This window comes from Trichosurus vulpecula, chromosome 1, assembly GCF_011100635.1.
Source record: "Trichosurus vulpecula isolate mTriVul1 chromosome 1, mTriVul1.pri, whole genome shotgun sequence".
In the NCBI taxonomy this organism is placed as follows: Eukaryota; Metazoa; Chordata; class Mammalia; order Diprotodontia; family Phalangeridae; genus Trichosurus; species Trichosurus vulpecula.
The window spans coordinates 273,464,227-273,481,993 of NC_050573.1; the positions used below are offsets into that span (position 1 = coordinate 273,464,227).

At 38.1% G+C, this 17,767-nt stretch overlaps 1 protein-coding gene across 1 annotated transcript in view; it reads right to left on the bottom strand.

The window, feature by feature from the left end:
- The window catches only part of TOX (thymocyte selection associated high mobility group box), a 381,802-nt gene that overhangs the window by 21,453 nt on the left and 342,582 nt on the right, over window positions 1-17,767 (bottom strand). Inside the window, exon 6 of the mRNA XM_036741561.1 lies at window positions 8,091-8,171. Coding sequence (XP_036597456.1) covers window positions 8,091-8,171 — 81 coding nt within the window. The remainder of the gene's footprint in view (window positions 1-8,090; window positions 8,172-17,767) is intronic.

Here is a 17,767-nt window from a genome sequence, read left to right on the forward strand (position 1 = left end):
ATGAGAGGAATTTGTGGTTAACTTCTGGGCGTGCACTATCTCCTACACCTGGACATATGCCGAAGGTCTTTTCCCATAAGGCATGGTGACTTCATTAAAGAACTCAATGATATTCCCAGCTAGGGCCCCTCACAGAGCAGTCTTTTCAATATCCTTTTGAGATGTTAAAAATATGCAGTATCCATTGCTCTGCTCTATGCTCCAGGATTCTCTAGGATTCATTATTAACTGAGTTTTTGGTTATTTCAAATCATCTCAGTCCCATTTACCCTGGATAATGAAGACACTGCTGTATATGTGACTGCCTCCATACTATGGCGATATGTGCTATAAAAGTGAAAGATTGACAAAGCAATTGTTATTTAAAATAGGGAAGTATCAACAGAAGATATAAAACTCACTGGAGGTAACACCACGGGAGTTGCTGAACCAAATCAAATTAATAGACCATCTAATTTGATTCCCTGATTTCAGCACTGACCACTACTCAATGCATTGGGAATTAAACAAAATTTTATGTACCCACTCTATTGTGCATTGTTACATATGGGGGGGGTATTCTTCCTGGCCCTTGCAGGTGATTAACTTGCACCCTGAAGCATGAGATTTTATTATCTTTAAATCACTGTCTGGGCTTACAGAGCTGCAAATTTTATGTTAACAGTCATAAAATTATCCAGCCCATTTTAAAATTCAGACACAGTTTTTGTCTCAATGGCTTTCCATGGCATTGAATTCTGCCACTTTACCTCATGCTGTAAAAAGAAATCATTTCTTTTATTTGTTTTAAATTTACTGCCCTTCAATTTAATTTGAGTGCTGTGTTTCTGTATTATGGGCATGGTAAAAAGGATACTTCATAATTTGATTGAACTTTATCCTCCTTCCCTTCCCTTGTACATGAGAGGGAGGCTTCTAATGGCATTCTCTTTATAAGCTGGGGTCTTCCACCATCTTGGTGTAAGTGGAGAGATGTCAAACATGTGGCCCATGGGTGCTGGAACCAGATTTAAATGTCATTGGGAAATAACAAAAGAAATAGAAAGACAATAAAACATAGATAACATTACAATTTAAAACTAATTCAATATGTGGCCACAGGGATCCTTATGTACAGATCAGTGGCCTTATTTCTATTTGAGTTTGACATCACTGGTCAAGTGGAAAAAATACTGGATTTGGAGCTGGGGATCTGGGTTCAAGTGCTACTCCTGCTACTTTCTATCTATGATCTTTGGCAAGTCACATATCTTCAGATCACTCATTTGTAAGATAAGGGGGTTGAACTAGATTGTCTGTAAGGTCTTTTCCAGCTCCTGTAATCTCATGAGATGATGAGAAGATAAGTTCTTTAAACATATGAGAATGTTGACACTGCTCCAAACCTTTTTTAAAAGTCTGCTTAAGAATTGCCTTCCTGACTATTGGCAATGATTTTAAATACAATGATAATTTTTATCCGCTGAGGGTAGATTTGATTTTCAGGAACTTTCTAAAACCATGTGGAACCAAATCAATTACTGAGTTGGGTAATTAAGTTGCTAATATTGTTTTGGGTCAAAAATCCAGTGTGATTAGGAAGTAAGGAGGCTCACTGTCTTGTAGACTAGCTTAAAGGCTTTCTTTGAAAGCAAATCCAAAAGCAGAGGTGGGTTCCAAATTTGGCACAACGGCAGCATCGCTGGAATTAGAATGTTTTCAAACAGTGCTTTAAAATTTCTAAAGCACTTTGCCTAATATTTTATAATTGATCTGTATACCAGTTCTTTGAGGTGAGTGATTTTACACATACATACACACCTATATCTATCTATCTATTTAATCCTCATATTATAGATGAAGAAACTGAGCCTGAAAGCAGTAAAATGCCCTGCCCAAGGTCATATGGTTGCCTAAGACAGGACTCGAACACAAGAATTCCTGGTCTGACACTACACCTACTGTTCTACTCTGCTTTTTAAAACACACAATTTTCCAAGGTGACTTTGGAAGACAACAACGCACCATACCTTTTTTTCTTAAAGCACTGGTTATCCTATTCCCATCTTAGGTCCTATGAAATGCTTTCAAAAGACTATGCTTGGTAATATCTGAGCCTGTTCCTCCCTTTTCCTCCACCTTTCAATCTGTATTCCTTTTCCTCTTGTTCCTAACTCTAACTCCAGAAGCCACATGGCACCATTTATGCCAGGATACCTTGGCAACTTTGTGTTTCAGTACCCACTTGTCATGCCCTTGGTACTTTTCTGTAGTTGCTTCTATATTGCTACTGCATGGATTGGTGCAGGGAAAGACTTGAGGTAAGGAGACCATATAGACAATTCAAGATGGCAGCAAGGTCTTAGGGGAGGAACATGCAGCTATGTTAAATTATAGACATTTATTCTGATGAAATAGGGTAAATTTCATTGATATAATTCCACATGAATGCCTAGACCTCTCTTTTGTCGTTTACTTGGGTGTTGTTTAAACATCACTAAATTGTAAGCTCCTAGAGAGAAGGGTTTCTATCACACTGGCTGTGCCTAGTGAGCATTTGATAAATATTTGTTGAATTAAGTCGAAGTATGTTTAGCTCTAAAAATAAACATTAATAATAACACACTTATCTAGTTCTTTAAGATTTACAAAGCACTTTCTTCACAACAATATAAGTTGCACCAATATTATTTCCATTTCCTGGTTTTGTTTCATGAATCTAATATTTCATTATCAAGGTGCCTTTAGATTTTCTAAAATAGTATACTTTAAAGTATTTTTAAAAATTTATATTTTATTGTTAAAATGTGAACAAGTCATGCTATACTTTTCATGCCTATGGAGGCAGTTGGCAGTGTAGTGCTGAGGAAGACCTCAGTTCAAATCCAGCTTCAGTTATTTACTAGCTCTATGACTCTGGGCAAGACACTTAAAAAAAAAATCTATGTTTGCCTCAGTTTCCTTAACTGTAAAATGGGGCTAATAATAAGAACTGCCTTGCAAAGTTGTTGCAAGGATCAAATAAGATAATATCTGTAAAGCGTTTAGCACAATGACTGGCATGTAGTAGGTGCTATATAAATGTTTATATACTTCTCCCCCTTCCTTTCGCTTCATGTAACCATTTAAGAAGGGAATGGTAGTTTAAAAGAAAACAAGAATAAGTTACTTCCCCTCACTGCCCATGTTGGTAACAAGAGATTAGACTAAACGATGTCTTACTCAGGTGCATTCTATGGCTCAAAGACTCACTTGTTTTGAGTATAGTACAATTTCATAGGCATTCAGGTGCCTTCTGCCACCCCCTCCTCCTTCACCCCATCTCACATGATGAAGTGGCCTTACTAATTACCAAGACTAACCACTCTACTACTTTAAGCGATTCCATTCTATCCTAGCTCCTCCAACAGACTGCCTCCTATGTCATCCCCACTCTTTCACTTATTTTCAATCTCTCCCTTTCTACAGGTTCATTTCCTACTGTCTACAAAGGTGCCTATGTCTCTCTCATCCTGGAAAAAACCAAACCCGTACTTAATCTTTCCATCCCCACTATGATCCTATATCTCTTCTGCCCATTGTAGCTAAATTCCTTGAAAAGGCCTCTGCAATAAGTGCTTCCACTTTCTCTTCTCTTTACTCTCTTCTTAGGATTTTACAATCTGGTTTCTGACCATATCACTCCACCAAAACTACTCTCTCCAAAGTTACTAGTGATCTCTTAGTTGCCGAATCCAATACTCTCTTCTCAATCCTCATTCTCCTTGATATTTCTTCAGCCTTTGACGCTGTTGATCCCTTTCTCCTCCTCGATGCTTTGTTCTCTCTAGATGTTCTTCCTACCCATCTGACTGCTGCTTCTCTGTCTTCCTTTGCTGGACACTCCTCTAGATCATGCCCTCTAACCACAGGTGTCCCTCAGGGTTCTGTCCTGCGCCCTCTTCTCTTTTCCCTCCATATTACTTCACTTGGTGATCTCATGGATTTAATTACCATCTTTTTGCTAATAATTATCAACTCTACCTTTCCTGCCTGGATCTCTCTGCTGACTGCCAATCTTACATCTTCAAATACCTTTCAGATATCTTGAATCAGATGTCCAGTAGACATATTAAACTCAGTATTGTCCAAAACAGAATCCATTTTCTTTTTTCCTAAACCCTCCCCCTGCCCAAATTCTACCTTCTTTATTACTGTGTAGGGCAATGCCATCCTCCCTGTCCCTCAGGCTTACAAGCTAGATCCTGGATTCCTCACTATCTCTCAACCCCCATATCTAAGCTGTTGCCAAGGTCAGCTGATTTCATCTCTGCAATGTCTTTTGACACTGCCACCATTCTAGTACAGGCCCTCATCACCTCACACCTGGATTATTGCTATGGCCTGCTAGTGGGTCTGCTTTCCTCACGTCTCTCCCCACTGCAATACATCTTCCATTCAGCCACTGAAGTGCTTTTCCTAAAGAGCAGGTCTAATCATGTCAGCACTGCACCTCCCCTCCTCTTTTACCCAACAAACTCCAGAGGCTTCCAATTGCTTCTAGGAACAAATACGAAATACTCTGGCAATCAAAGCCCTCATAACTTATCTTCTCCTACCTTTCCAGTCTTCTGATGCCTTATTCCCTGACACATACTCTTTAATTCAATGACATTGGCCTCTTGACTGTTCCCTGAAGAAGACACTCCATCTCTAAACACTGAGCATTTTCTCTGGCTGTCTCTAATGCCTGAAATGCTCTCTCTCTCTCCTCTGCTCTGACTACTGACCATTTTGGTTTCCTTTCAGTCTCAGCTAAAACCCTACCTTCTATAGGAAGCCTTCCCCAACCCCTCTTGATTCTAGCAGCTTCCCTCTGTTAATGATTTCCTATTTATCTTGTATACAGCTTGATTTGTATATATTTGTTTGTATATTGTGTCTCCCATTAGATTGTAAGCTCCTTGAGGGAAGAGACTGTCTTTTGCCTCTTTTTGTGTCCCCAGAACTTAGCACACGGAATGGTACATAGTAGGTGCTTAGTACATGTTTACTGACTGATATGATAATGCACTGGTAAGTTTTCTGCAGTCACCTGAAAGATTACGCTGCATATCTATCCACCCATACATAGAATCAGGGTGTTTTTTTTTTTTCTGTCTGGGTAGTGGGTGTTTACCCCTCTACTTCAATTTGTATACATACAATAGATAGCTGTACATAAATAGACATTTAACAGCTCCAGCAAAATTCCTACTGCCAAAGAGGAGAAAAATGTCAGAGTAAGCTGTAAAAAAGTGCTTGGTTTTTTAAATGCAGAAATGGTGATTCCAAGCATTTATACAAATTGCTATGTATGGTAGGTTGCAATTCTGAGATAGAATAATACCCAAAGTTGCAACTAAGAGCAAATCTAAGGACACTTGTTTTGAAAGTAAAGGCTTAGTCAGTGTTATGGTGTTCTGGCAATCTGCATAGTGTTACCTATAATGCTTTGTCCTGGAATTTTTACTTTATGTATTGATTTCCACATATTGGAAGTAGCTTGACTAAAATTCAATTTGTTTTATTAAGAAACTAAACTGAGATGGAAAATGTAGCAAATGAATTATTTCATATTTCGTACAGATTAACCCCTCCATCATAATATCAGTCATGGAATATGAAGACTTTTAAATGTGTGTTGATGGAATCCACATGATGAACTTTAATTTTTATCAGTGAAAAACTATTAATTTCACATAATTTTTATATGATTTATGTATAATTTAACATTCACAAGAAAGGCCGGAAAATATAACCATAAAAATAGGCTCTGATGAATGGATGGATGAGAAATAAATCATAGGCTGATATAGGAAGAGTTAAGGCTTTTTAGGTAAACTCCTAACATTTCTGGCCTGGGAGATATATGAGAAAAAAGACTAGACCAGGTATTGTTTACAAGGTTAAATCACTTGTACCTTGCTGGGTTTCAGTTGTCATCTGGAGAACAATTTACTAAATTTAACCCCTGGATTAAGAAATTTCTTCTCTTCCAGGGATAGAGCATGAGGCCACCTAAACCAATATGAAATATCTTATATTGTAAAATCTTGGTCCCAATATCTTAATATTTCTTTCTTTGCATTTTAAAATCTATACATTCTTAGTCTATTCTGACTTGTTTTGCTTAAAAAAAACATACACCTAGTAAGACACTCAAAAAAGTATTTAAGACTTTTCTTTTTAGAATGGAGAATTAAGTAAATTTTAAAGAAGGTATGTTACATATATATCTTGTTATATTCAAGACTGAATTATGATATATCCAATAGCTTCTCTGAGACCCAGGGCAGAACATATCGTACATGTCCAAACAAATGTCCAAACTTAAGCTTAGATAATTTGGGTGGGTTAGCTAACTTTAAGGTGTTGCAGGAAAGGAAACTATAAAGGTATAGGCCTTGTCGTCTGTAAGGCAACATCCTGAGAAAAGCACTCAACTTGGAATCACAAGACCTGGGTTTGAGTTTCGGCCCTGACACAAGCTAATGTCCGTGTCACAATTCTGAGAAGATGGTTTCTTATCAATAAAACAGAGATGAATACATTTGCATTATGCTGTGAAGGTATAATCTGGTACAATATAAAGTATTGTATCAAAGTGACCTGTTATTCTGTAATAATTTGAGACAACTTAAGAATTTGAGACAACGATAAAGGGCAATCGAGGGAGGGATAGAAGATTTGGATCTGGAAGTTGTCTTAATCCCAAGCCATATAGGTGGTCAGTCAGTCACAGAGCCAGAGCTCATGCACAGGCCATGTGCCTATAAAGCCAGCATTCATTTTCACCATTCCACTATATTGGGTGATCCCTAGATTCCTTTAAGTACCAATCTAAAATCCTATCTCTTACAAGAAGCCTTTCAAAAGGGTCTTAATTCTTTATTACTGACTTCATATTTATGCTATATATAGCTCACTTTGTACAATTATCTGTTTGCAAGTTGCCTCCCCATTAGATTGTAAGCTCCTTGGGGGTAAGAACTGTCTTTTGGTATCCCCAAGACTTAGCATAGAGCCTGGCACATAGCAGATACTTAATGTTTCCTGATGGATTGGATGGTTCTATAACTTCAATTTAAAATATTCTACTTTGCTTTGGAAAGTAAGATTTTTTTTCTTTGAAGGATCTGTGATTTCAAGTCCTAGGGAGTTATGTAAGGTAGACATATCAAACTCCAAGTGCCTGTAAAATTGCCAAGATTGGAACCAGATTAAAAAGTAATTTGGAAATGTTTAACAACAACCACAACAAAATACAACACAACAAAGATGATATTAATTTGTGGCTTTCTAAATCAATATGCAGTCCACAATGATAAGTTTCTAATTAGGTTTTGTGTCCTTACCCTGAAGCAGGGCTGTCCAAAAGGGTGCCCACAGGCCGCATGCAGCCAGGCTGCCTCGGGATTTATGGGGCCTGCCTACAAGCACAGGAATTTACATAAATGCTTTAGTAAATGAAGCGGAGCTACTGCAGAGCTCTCACTAAAATGGCAAATCAAAATATACTGTTTATTGTTTCAACAAAAACCTAAGGTTAGACAGCCCTGCCCTAAAGCATAGAGAGGTTAAATCATTTACTCAGAGTTACACAACAACTAAGATGAGCTGGCACACTAGAACTTGTACCTAGATTGCTGTGACTCCAAGCCCAGCTTCTAGTCACCAATTCTGTGTCTATATTTGCTACCTGTATGCTGCTGCTAGATTAGTAATTGTTCCTTATTTTCCTAAGCATTCACCAACTAGACTGTGGAAGAAAGAAGCCTAGGAGTATGTCATTAATTGTGAGAAAGTTGATCTAGTACAAAAAAAACATCAACTATGGGGAACTCCTGAAAAATGACCACCCCCAAATAGATAATTCTTCATTAAGATGAACAGGTCTTTCTATTCTGCTTAGGTTTGTGAAGCATGGATGTCTATTTCCAAAAAAGTGGGGTTTAGTTCAGATTTAGTTTTCAGTTGAGGCAAGCGGTTGTAGCAAACGCCAAAGTGTCCTTTTATGTTTTTTAAATTACTATCAAAGCCTGTACCTAGATGGCCACAATCTGTCACAATACAAGACAATCATGTGTTACCTTGGATACGAGGCTTGCTCTGTATGCAGCTAGCTGCTTCAGGTATTCCTTCTTTGCTGCTTCGGTTTTCTTTTTGTAGACCTACAAGAACGAGAGAGAGTCCCAAATCAGAGAGTACACCTGCTTTTGTTTTCTGAGAAGCATAATTTATATCAATAACCTCTTTCATACCACCAAAAATATTCATTTCCCAATAGTCCACTTAGAAACACCTATTTTATTGAAAGATTTTCTTTCTCCTGAAGAATGTGGCTATGGATTGTTACAAGCAAGAGAGTACCTAGGTCACCTAGGTCATATGAAAAGATTTATTTAGGTTAGTATGAGCTTTGAGCTGGCTGGTTATCACTTATGAACACTGGTGAGAAGACATGCATGTAAGCAAAGCATTTTCCATTTATATAGCAGTGAGATTATTTGACCAGAACAGAAAAACAAAAAGTTGCCCTTTAGCAGCCTATAAGAAATGGTTTCCAAAAATCTTAATAACTTCTTCAGGTTCACTAACTTTATTGTTTTCTTTTTGTTTGCCCCTCCCCCCCCCAACCCTTTATCTATAGTCAGGCTCACAGAAGTTGAATTTTAATCATCTTCTTCTTTTGGATTGATTTTAAGAACACGTTCAATTTCATTGTCTTTCTTCCCATGATAATCTTGTACAGACTTATGAAAATTCTGAGTACAGAATGGGAACAGCACATGATTGTGAGGATTGTACATGGACCACTCTGCCTTGATCCTCTGCTGATACTGGAGGTAGATGGGTGGTGCATTGGATAGAGCACCGGGCTTGGAGTCAGTAAGACCTGAGTTCAAATCTCCAGTCATATACTTACTAGCAGTGTGACCCTGGGCAAGTCACTTAAGCACTTTCTGTATCAGTTTTGTCAGCTATACATTGGGATCATAATAGCACCTACTTCCTAGGGTTGTTGTGGGGATCAAAAAACATGACATCTGTAAAAGTGCTTAGCACAGTGCCTAAAATGGAGTAGGCATTATACAAAGGGTTATTCTCTACTGAATTTTCCAAGGAGAATACTGATTATTAAGGAACTATTCCACCATTATTTCAGAAAATAAACATGGTCTGAAATGAATAAGAATTGCTAGGTATAAGGCAAATGTCATACTAATAAGCTGAGCAAAGAAAAATCATTTCATCATAAAAGAAGAGATTGGGGACATGAAAATAGGTGGCAATCTGTAGATTTAGTCCCCACTTTCTCTACATTATATGATAGTTCTGCCCATCTGCTGCTGCCAGTACTTAGAATTCCCCAAACTTTCCAAATACTAGCTACTGTACACAAGGCAAAGCTTTCGGTTTAGCAAGATTAAGTCTGACTTTTTCATGTACTGAAGCTCACGTTAGGGAGCCAGGCTCATCTACCTTTTTCTAACATTGAAATTCATGAGAAAAGAAATGTTAATTTGGACATGTTATCTTTGGCTCTGGATAAAATATCAAAACACATATAATGGGTAAACACTGAACAAAGGCCTGCAACACACAAACACCATTTCATTATTTCCAGAACAGACAATTGTTAGTTGAGCCTAACTCCCTGCTGTGAAATTCAATATGTGAGAAATACTATTTATTCCTGGATACTAGTGGTTTTAATTAAGATGGACTATCTCACGGTAAACAAACGATCAGCCTTGACAAAGGGATTAGAAATAGAAACCTAATTAATACATTTACTAGTTGTTTATTCCTTTCCTGGCCCTGTTCCTCACTTTCTCTGCACTTAAAATCATGCCTCTACTGCAGTCTCATCCTGGGGCTTCCTCAGTCTGGAACATCTGGGACAACACCAAGAGTGTGCATTCTGGAATGTCCTTCCACAAGGCGCTCTTCCCTTCTCCCATCGATGTTTCTCCTAGAGCCTCCACTCTGTGAAGTGGCCCAGGCTGGACTGTCTTCAGTCCCTTCCTGACCCCATTCCTGACTTTCTCTGCACTTCACAATTATGCATTCATGCCACAGAACTTCCAACCTCCCCTTCAGCTCCCCTTTTGTGTGTTGTCTTTTCCAATTAGAATGTAAGTTCCTTGAGGGAAGGGACTGTATTTATTTTTACTTCTATTTGTATTCTTTAGTGCTTAGTACAGTGTTAGGCACATATTATGTGCTAATAAATGTTTAGTTCCTTCCTTCTTCCTTGCTTAAAGAAGGCCCCCAGCACACTGGACAGACCTCTTAAATTTATGGTAGGACATGGACAAGAGCTGCAGAAGGTACATCGTCAGTTTTCTCATTTGTAAAATGACAATTTGGCCTAGGTTAGACTCTGAGGTCCCTTCCAGCTCTGAGTGTAGGCTGCTACAGCCAAAGGCGCCAAAGCAGAAGAGGCAATACCAAATTCAGCAAACAACATGCAGGTCAGCCTAGCTAAACTATAGAAGGCATGAAGAGCAGCAATGTGAAATTCAGCCGGAACCATAGGCTGGGGCCAGACTGTGCAGGACTTCAAATAATGCCAAGCTGAGTCCTTATTAGGCTAGTAAGGAGCCACAGAAAACTTTTGAGCAGAGAAATGATATGGGCTTTAGGAATACCAATTTGGCAGCTCAATGAAGGATATATTAGAGATAAGAGAGACTAAAAGCCAGGAGATGATTATAGTGCTCTGGGTGAGAAATGATGAGGACTTATGTTGGTCACCATAGGGATGGAGAGAAGGGGTTGGATAACTGAGGTTGTAGAGGTAAAATCGACAAGACTTGGTAACTGATTGGATATAAGGAGTAAGAGAGAGGGATGACTGGAGGATGACTCTCAGGTTGCAATCCTGGAAGAATGGTGGTGTCTTCAACAAAAATGGAGAACTTTGGAGGACGGAAACTAAGAGGAGGAACAAGTTTCTATCTAGAAATACATTTTTAAATTCTTTATTTCTAGTAGTCTAGTTGCATATATCTAATCATTTGAGTCTGAACTAGTATTTATTTTTGGAGATAAATGTCTGCAAACTAAAAAAATGAAATATTAGATCAAACACTAACATTGCATGTATTTCATTAAATAGGAGGTGCTATTTATACAGTCAATTTGGTTACTCAGCCCTTGAGAAACACATGGTTTTACAGTTATTTACTGATTTATTTTTCCTTAGGAGAAGCAGATTTCTGTATATAGTTTCTTTAGAGCCCCTCTTCAAGACATAAATTGTAATGAATGGCCTTAAACTGGCAGGGTTTACATTTATTCTTAATACCACAGAAACCTTCTGAGAGGTTATTTCCCATAAAGATAGAGTTCCTATTTACAGCTACAAAGCAAATATTTTAGTAAAGACATTTTTGATAGTAACATGCATTTATATAACCTAAGCATTTCTATTTTATTTTTATTAATATGATACTCAAAGTGACCCTCATTCAGGTAACTAGGGTCCATTCAGTTTCCAAAGGTTGTTCAGTCCATGTCACACCTTTGTCTGTACTATTCCTCAAACGGATAATTGTGAAAGAATCAGACCAAGAGACAGTCTTCCATTCACATACAGGCTTGTCTGATTACAGCCTTTACACTCCTTTATCATTTGTTGTCTACTAAAACAGACACGACATCTTGGAACCCTTTGTTTACATTAATTGACAGTGTGCCTAACAAAGGACATGCTACAATTCCTTTGTTGGACTTCATGCTGCTAAAATTATAGGAAAGAGTTAATTTCTTTTGCTAACTGTCCATTAACATTAATGGAAAGGGTAGGGAGTGGGGGAGGGCTTTCTCCATGCATTTCATGCTGAATATTTGCCCCTGAGTTTCATTTGGGGATCAATGCTGTTATGAGGTACCTGACTAGCATTCATATTCCCATGTTTTCCACAAATGGCTCCCCATTGGCTATTGATGATCGGCTGTGTGGGATCATTCATATAAGTGCCTAAGTACCACTTTAGAAAAGAGTAAACTCATCACGTCACATTACATGGATTGATGGATCCACTTTCTCTTGTTAGCTGTAAATGTTCAGAGGAAGGATTTAAAGGAATGATTATAAGAGACATATTTCTGTATTAGTGTTCAGGGGGCAATGGGACAGATCAGAATGGAAATCTAATGTGAATTCTTTCCAGTTCGTTGGGACCTTCACAGATTTGAAAACTAGCCAAGGTTTATGATACTTCACATCTTATGGCTCTTTGTTTATTTTATATATAAAAACACTCAAATTAATGAGAGCCAACCTGGTTCCAGATGCTGTTTTTGATGAAAATGCCTTAAGGAAGTCCTCAACATGCCACTTGGCCTCTGAATATGTATATAGAACTGCTTCTGAGCCTTTAAGATTCCTACCCAAGCATGGCAAAATTGGGATCATAGATTTAGAGCAGGAAGGCACCTAAGACTAATAATATAGCTTAACTCCCTAATGTTGTTGTTGTTCAGTTATTCTCAGTCGTGTCCAATACTTTGGAGGTTTTCTTGGTAGAGAAACTGGAGTGGTTTACCATTTCCTTCTCCAGCTCATTTTACAGATGAGGAAACTGAAGCAAACAGGGTTAAGTTACTTGCCCAGGGTCACATAGCTATTAAGGGTCTAAGGACAGATTTGACTACAGGAAGATGACTCTTCCTGACTCCAGGCCCAGAACTCTCTCCACTATGTCACCTAGCTGCTGTCTGAAATTGCCTGAAGTTACAGATAAAGAAACTGAGGCTGAGAGGTGAAGTTATTTATTCAAGGTCATACGGATTATAAGTGGCAGAGCTGTGACATAAAGATCTCACTCCAAATTGTGCATATTTTCCACAGAGTAGGGCTGCCTCAAAGAAAGTGTTCTCTCTTCTGAACAGATACTAAAAAGACTCCTGCAAGAAGCTGCCTCAGAGGCCCCTGGGAAGGGCAGGGCTCAAGAAGCTCATCTATTGTAGCATGACATGCTAAAAAGGGTGATAGCGAATGCATTTAGAAGTGGTCTCCAACTTAGGGGAATAACATTCTGTGATGACCACTTTACTCAGCCTTCACATGTGATAAGGATAGGTCTGATTTGCAAGTTTGTGATGGAAATGGTCTCTCTCTACCTCTCAGGGAAAGACAAACACTGAAAAGGAATGTGATTTATACTCTAAATATTAGTGCTTCGTTGAGCTGCAAAATGGCTTCCAAATGGTGCACAGCTGGTTGAAATAAAATGAAAAGCTGGACAGAGGAGGATTAGAATATCATAATACATTATATAGACTGTTTATTCCAGTTTATCAAAAGACTTTTGAATCTACCCTGTACTAACAGTCAGATGATACTGTTTGGTATTGTGAGAGAGTTTGCATGTTTTCTCCTAGAAATGCAGCTCAGTGGGGAAACTAAGATAAAATTTATACATACTTTTATGGGTTGATATAACTTAATCAATGGCTTCTCCAAGGGAGCCAAAACTCAGTAAAATGTGATCTGAATTTGTGATTCATTTGAAAAATGTTCTTAATATTTAAGTATATTTTAACAGATGAATAGTCCCTAATGAAAATATACTCTAAGGTTTTTTAAATTACTGATTGTGATAGACATGAAAAGGAAAAATAACCCAACAACCTTATGCTTAGGAAAATTTCTTATAAATCTCTCTCACCACCCCACTGAGAAGAACTCATAGAAAGGGAAACTCTTTAAAATCTCTTCTAATCCCTTCTTCCTTCCTTTCTCACTGACTTGGTCCATAGCCTGTATCCAAGCATGTGTTATTTCAACAAATACTTTATAGTCGAAAGAAAGGCAGCATAAAATTCTCCACCTAAATTTGGATTCTATGAAGTCAAATTAGGATGTTTCTGGTTAACATATAATACACTATCCCCAAAGTTCGTATTTGATAGAAAATTTAATTTGTATCATATATGAACCATAATAACAGCAAGCGTATAGCAAATAAGTACTTTAATTTTCGGAGGACTTCAGAAATTGAGTGCCCAAGGACTTCTTTTAGTATATTTGAGAGGTGAGAAAACATCTATCAATCAATCAACAAACACTTATGAAGTACCTACTATGCAGCTAGAAAGCTGAGGATACAAAGACAAAAACATAACAGTTCCTGTCCTTAAGGAGTTTACATTCTGGCAACCAAGTGTTTGATGCATACTCAAAATACAAAGTGTCCCAAAAGTCTTAGTGCTGGTTTCAGCTCTCAAACCTTAGACCAGCACTAAGACTTTTAGGACACCCTGAATTTCTCATAGGGTACAATATTTTAATACAAATGTCCAATGAAATAAATATAGCACCGCTATTATTCAATGGGACTTAGATACTTCTAAGTCAACTAAAGCTATAGGGCACACACATCTACAGCTTGAAGGTCAGGTTGTCCCCTCTTCTCATTTTACACTTCAGGAAACTGAGGCTCATGTAAATTAAATGACTTGCTCAAAATCACTCTAGTAGTAAGCGTCAGAGCTAGGATATGAACCAGGGCCCTCTGATGACAAATCTATCACTCTTTCTGTTGCAACACACTGCCTCCCATAAACATTGCTTACCCATAATTGAACTTCTCAAAATAACTAAACTAGCCACATTTAGTCATGATGTGATTTGCTCGGAAGATGTCTAAGAATAATAAAACCCAAGGAGATGTCAAAACCAGTATTTACTGAATGACCATGAGGTCCACTATGAAACATCTGGGGAAGGAGAAAAGGGAAAGGAGAAGGGAATAAATAACTATAGAGCATTTCTTATGTGTTGGGCACTGTGCTAAGTAAGCACTTGACAAATATTCTCTTCATTTCATCCTCACAACAACCTACAAGGAGGAAACAGAGCAGTTAAGTGACTTGCTCAGGGTCACACAGCTAGTAAGTATCTAAGGTGAATCTGAACTTGTCTTCCTGACTCTAGGACCAGCATGGAGCTCCTCTGTAATGACAGTCTTCTGAGACATGTGGAAGGGCTCGACTGCCACACTCTAGTTGTGAAGGTGGCCTAGCCTAAGTACGACAGAATAGAAAGTGATATATTCCCATGAATTATCCCTCTATTCCACTCATCTGACAGTGAGATCCACACAAAGAATTTTTAAATAGAGTTATGTAGATTTAAACATGGCATTTTAATAGAAATGCTGCAGGAGTAACTAGAGGAACACAGGTTTAGTAGTAGGGAGTCTTCCCAAACAGTGACTGCAAGGATAAACAATCTTTGACAGAGAGAATTAAGAAAAGTTTTGAAGGTACTGTCAAAAGTGCAACTGACCTGCGAACACAGAAGCATCATTTTGTACTCTTTGCCCTAGAACTCAAACAATTTACAACACAGCCCAATGTGCAAAATTTTTCTTGGGACATACACACCACAGATGACACCAAGCCAGACATCCAAAGAAAGTAACCCAAGGAACCAGACTTTCCATAACTGTACTGCTCTGTTTTATAGAAGTCTTGCCTGGATCTTCTACTTCCCCTCTTGTGTACATAACCAGCTCTACAGCCACAGTATAAGGGTCAATTTAGAAATGCCAACATAAAGGGCTTTAGTTCTCCATGCTTTAACATATTTCCTACCAGCAGCCTCAGAGTGGAACAGAGACTAACGTCCTTTTTGAGCTGAGGGCAGCAATTGTTAACTTCTTGCCTCCTTTACCAATTATGTTGTTTCTGTGACAATACTTTGTAGGAAAATTTACATTTTTTCTTTGAAAATTGGGTCTTTGGCCATTCCTCATTTGATAAGTGGTCAAAGGATATGAGTAGGCAGTTTTTGGAAGAAGAAACCTAAATTATCTCTAGGTATATGTAAAAATGCTCTGAATCACTATTGATTAGAGAAATGCAAATTAAAACAGCTCTGAGGTATCACTCCATACCTATCAGATTGGCTAATATGACAGAAGAGTAAAATTTCAGAGGGGATGTGGAAAAATTAGAACACTAATACACACTTGGTGGAGTTGTGAACTCATCCAACCATTTTGGAGAACAATTTGGAACTATGCCCAAAGAGCTATAAAACTTTTGCATTCCTTTTGATCCAGCAATACCACTACTAGGTCTGAATCCCAAAGATCAAAGAAAAAAGAAAATGTCTTATATGAACAAATATTCATAGTGGCTCTTTTTGTGGTGCCAAAGGGATACCCAACAATTGGGGAATGACTGAACAAGTTGTGGTATATGATTGTGATGGAATACTGTTGTGCTATAAGAAATGATGATTTCAGAAAAACCTGGGAAGACATGAACTGATGCAAAGTAAAGTGAGCAGAACCAGGAGATCATTGTATCCATATACATAATAGCAATATTGTACAATGATCAACCATACGTGCCTTAGCTATTCTCAGTAATATGATACAAGAAAATTCTGATGAAAAATGCTATCTATCTCCAGAGAAAGAACTGATAGAGTGTGAATGCAGATTGAAGCATAATTTTTTAGACTTTATTTTCTAGGGTATTTTTTTGGGTCTGCATGCTCTTTTGCAATATGGCTAATATGCAAATGTTTTGCATGACTCTGCATGTACAATCTATATCAAAGGGCTTGCCTTATATTTTGAAAAGGTCAATGTATCATTAGCAACACGATGATTGCATATATCTCACTTCGAGCATATGCCATGAAAATTCCCATTTCCAAGTTTGATAAAGTGCAGCAGTTATCCAAGACAAGTGTCTGATTTCTCACTTTGAGTACACTTAGCAGGAGGTCCACTCCTATTTGCCGTCCTGCAGAGCTGCAGAAGATTCCTGCTGGTTCTTCTAGCACCGCAAATGGTCTTCTCAGGTAAGAAGCCTATTAGACTCTCTCGGTTATCAATTAGTCATTAGAAGCAACAAGTATTTATTGGCAGTTTGGCAACTGCACTTAAAGCCACAGCAGTACCTTTAACTTTAAATGGAAATGAAAGATGTCATACACTGTCTTTGCTGTCTTTAAATACATTCCCACTTAGCTCTTCTAGTTAGGAGTCTTTGCTAAATACCTGAAGTAATGACATTACCTGTGTGGCTGATTAGACATTTAAACCCCATGGAGTCAATGAAAGTGTCCAGCAAATTAAAAATTAACCATGGGCTGTATTTTACTATGAGCAGCTAGGTGGTGCAGTGAACAGAGCACCAGGCCTGAAAGTCAGGAAGACCCATGAGTTCAAATTCAGCCTCAGCAACTTACTAGCTATGTGACCCTGGGCAAGTTCTGTTTGCCTCAGTTTCCTCATCTGTAAAATGATCTGGAAAGGGAAATGGCAAATCCAGTATTTTTGCCAAGAAAACCCCAAATGGGGTCACGAAGAGTTGGAGATGACTGAACATAATATTTTAATATGTGTGTGGTTTTACATGAGTTTTCAAGATAATGCAAATGTGAAGTCCAAACTCCTCCTCCCATCAGGACCCTCTGCATTCACCTTTGCCATCCAACCAAACATTCCAACTAAAACTCTTTACTTGAATCAGGTTAATTAATTTCTTCATTGTTACATGAACTGCCTCACTCCTATGCATTTACTCAGGCTGGCACATACTACAGTAGAAACTTAATAAATACTTGTTGATTTTTGCTATTTCCCTTCCTTTCCTTAAAATGTCCTCCTCTTTCCTCACTGTCTGCTCAACCATCCAATCACCTCTGCCTACACAGATTTTTTTCCTACTCTGATTTTCTATAGAATTTTTTGGAGTGGAAGTTGTAAAAGGGACACAGAAATACATACAC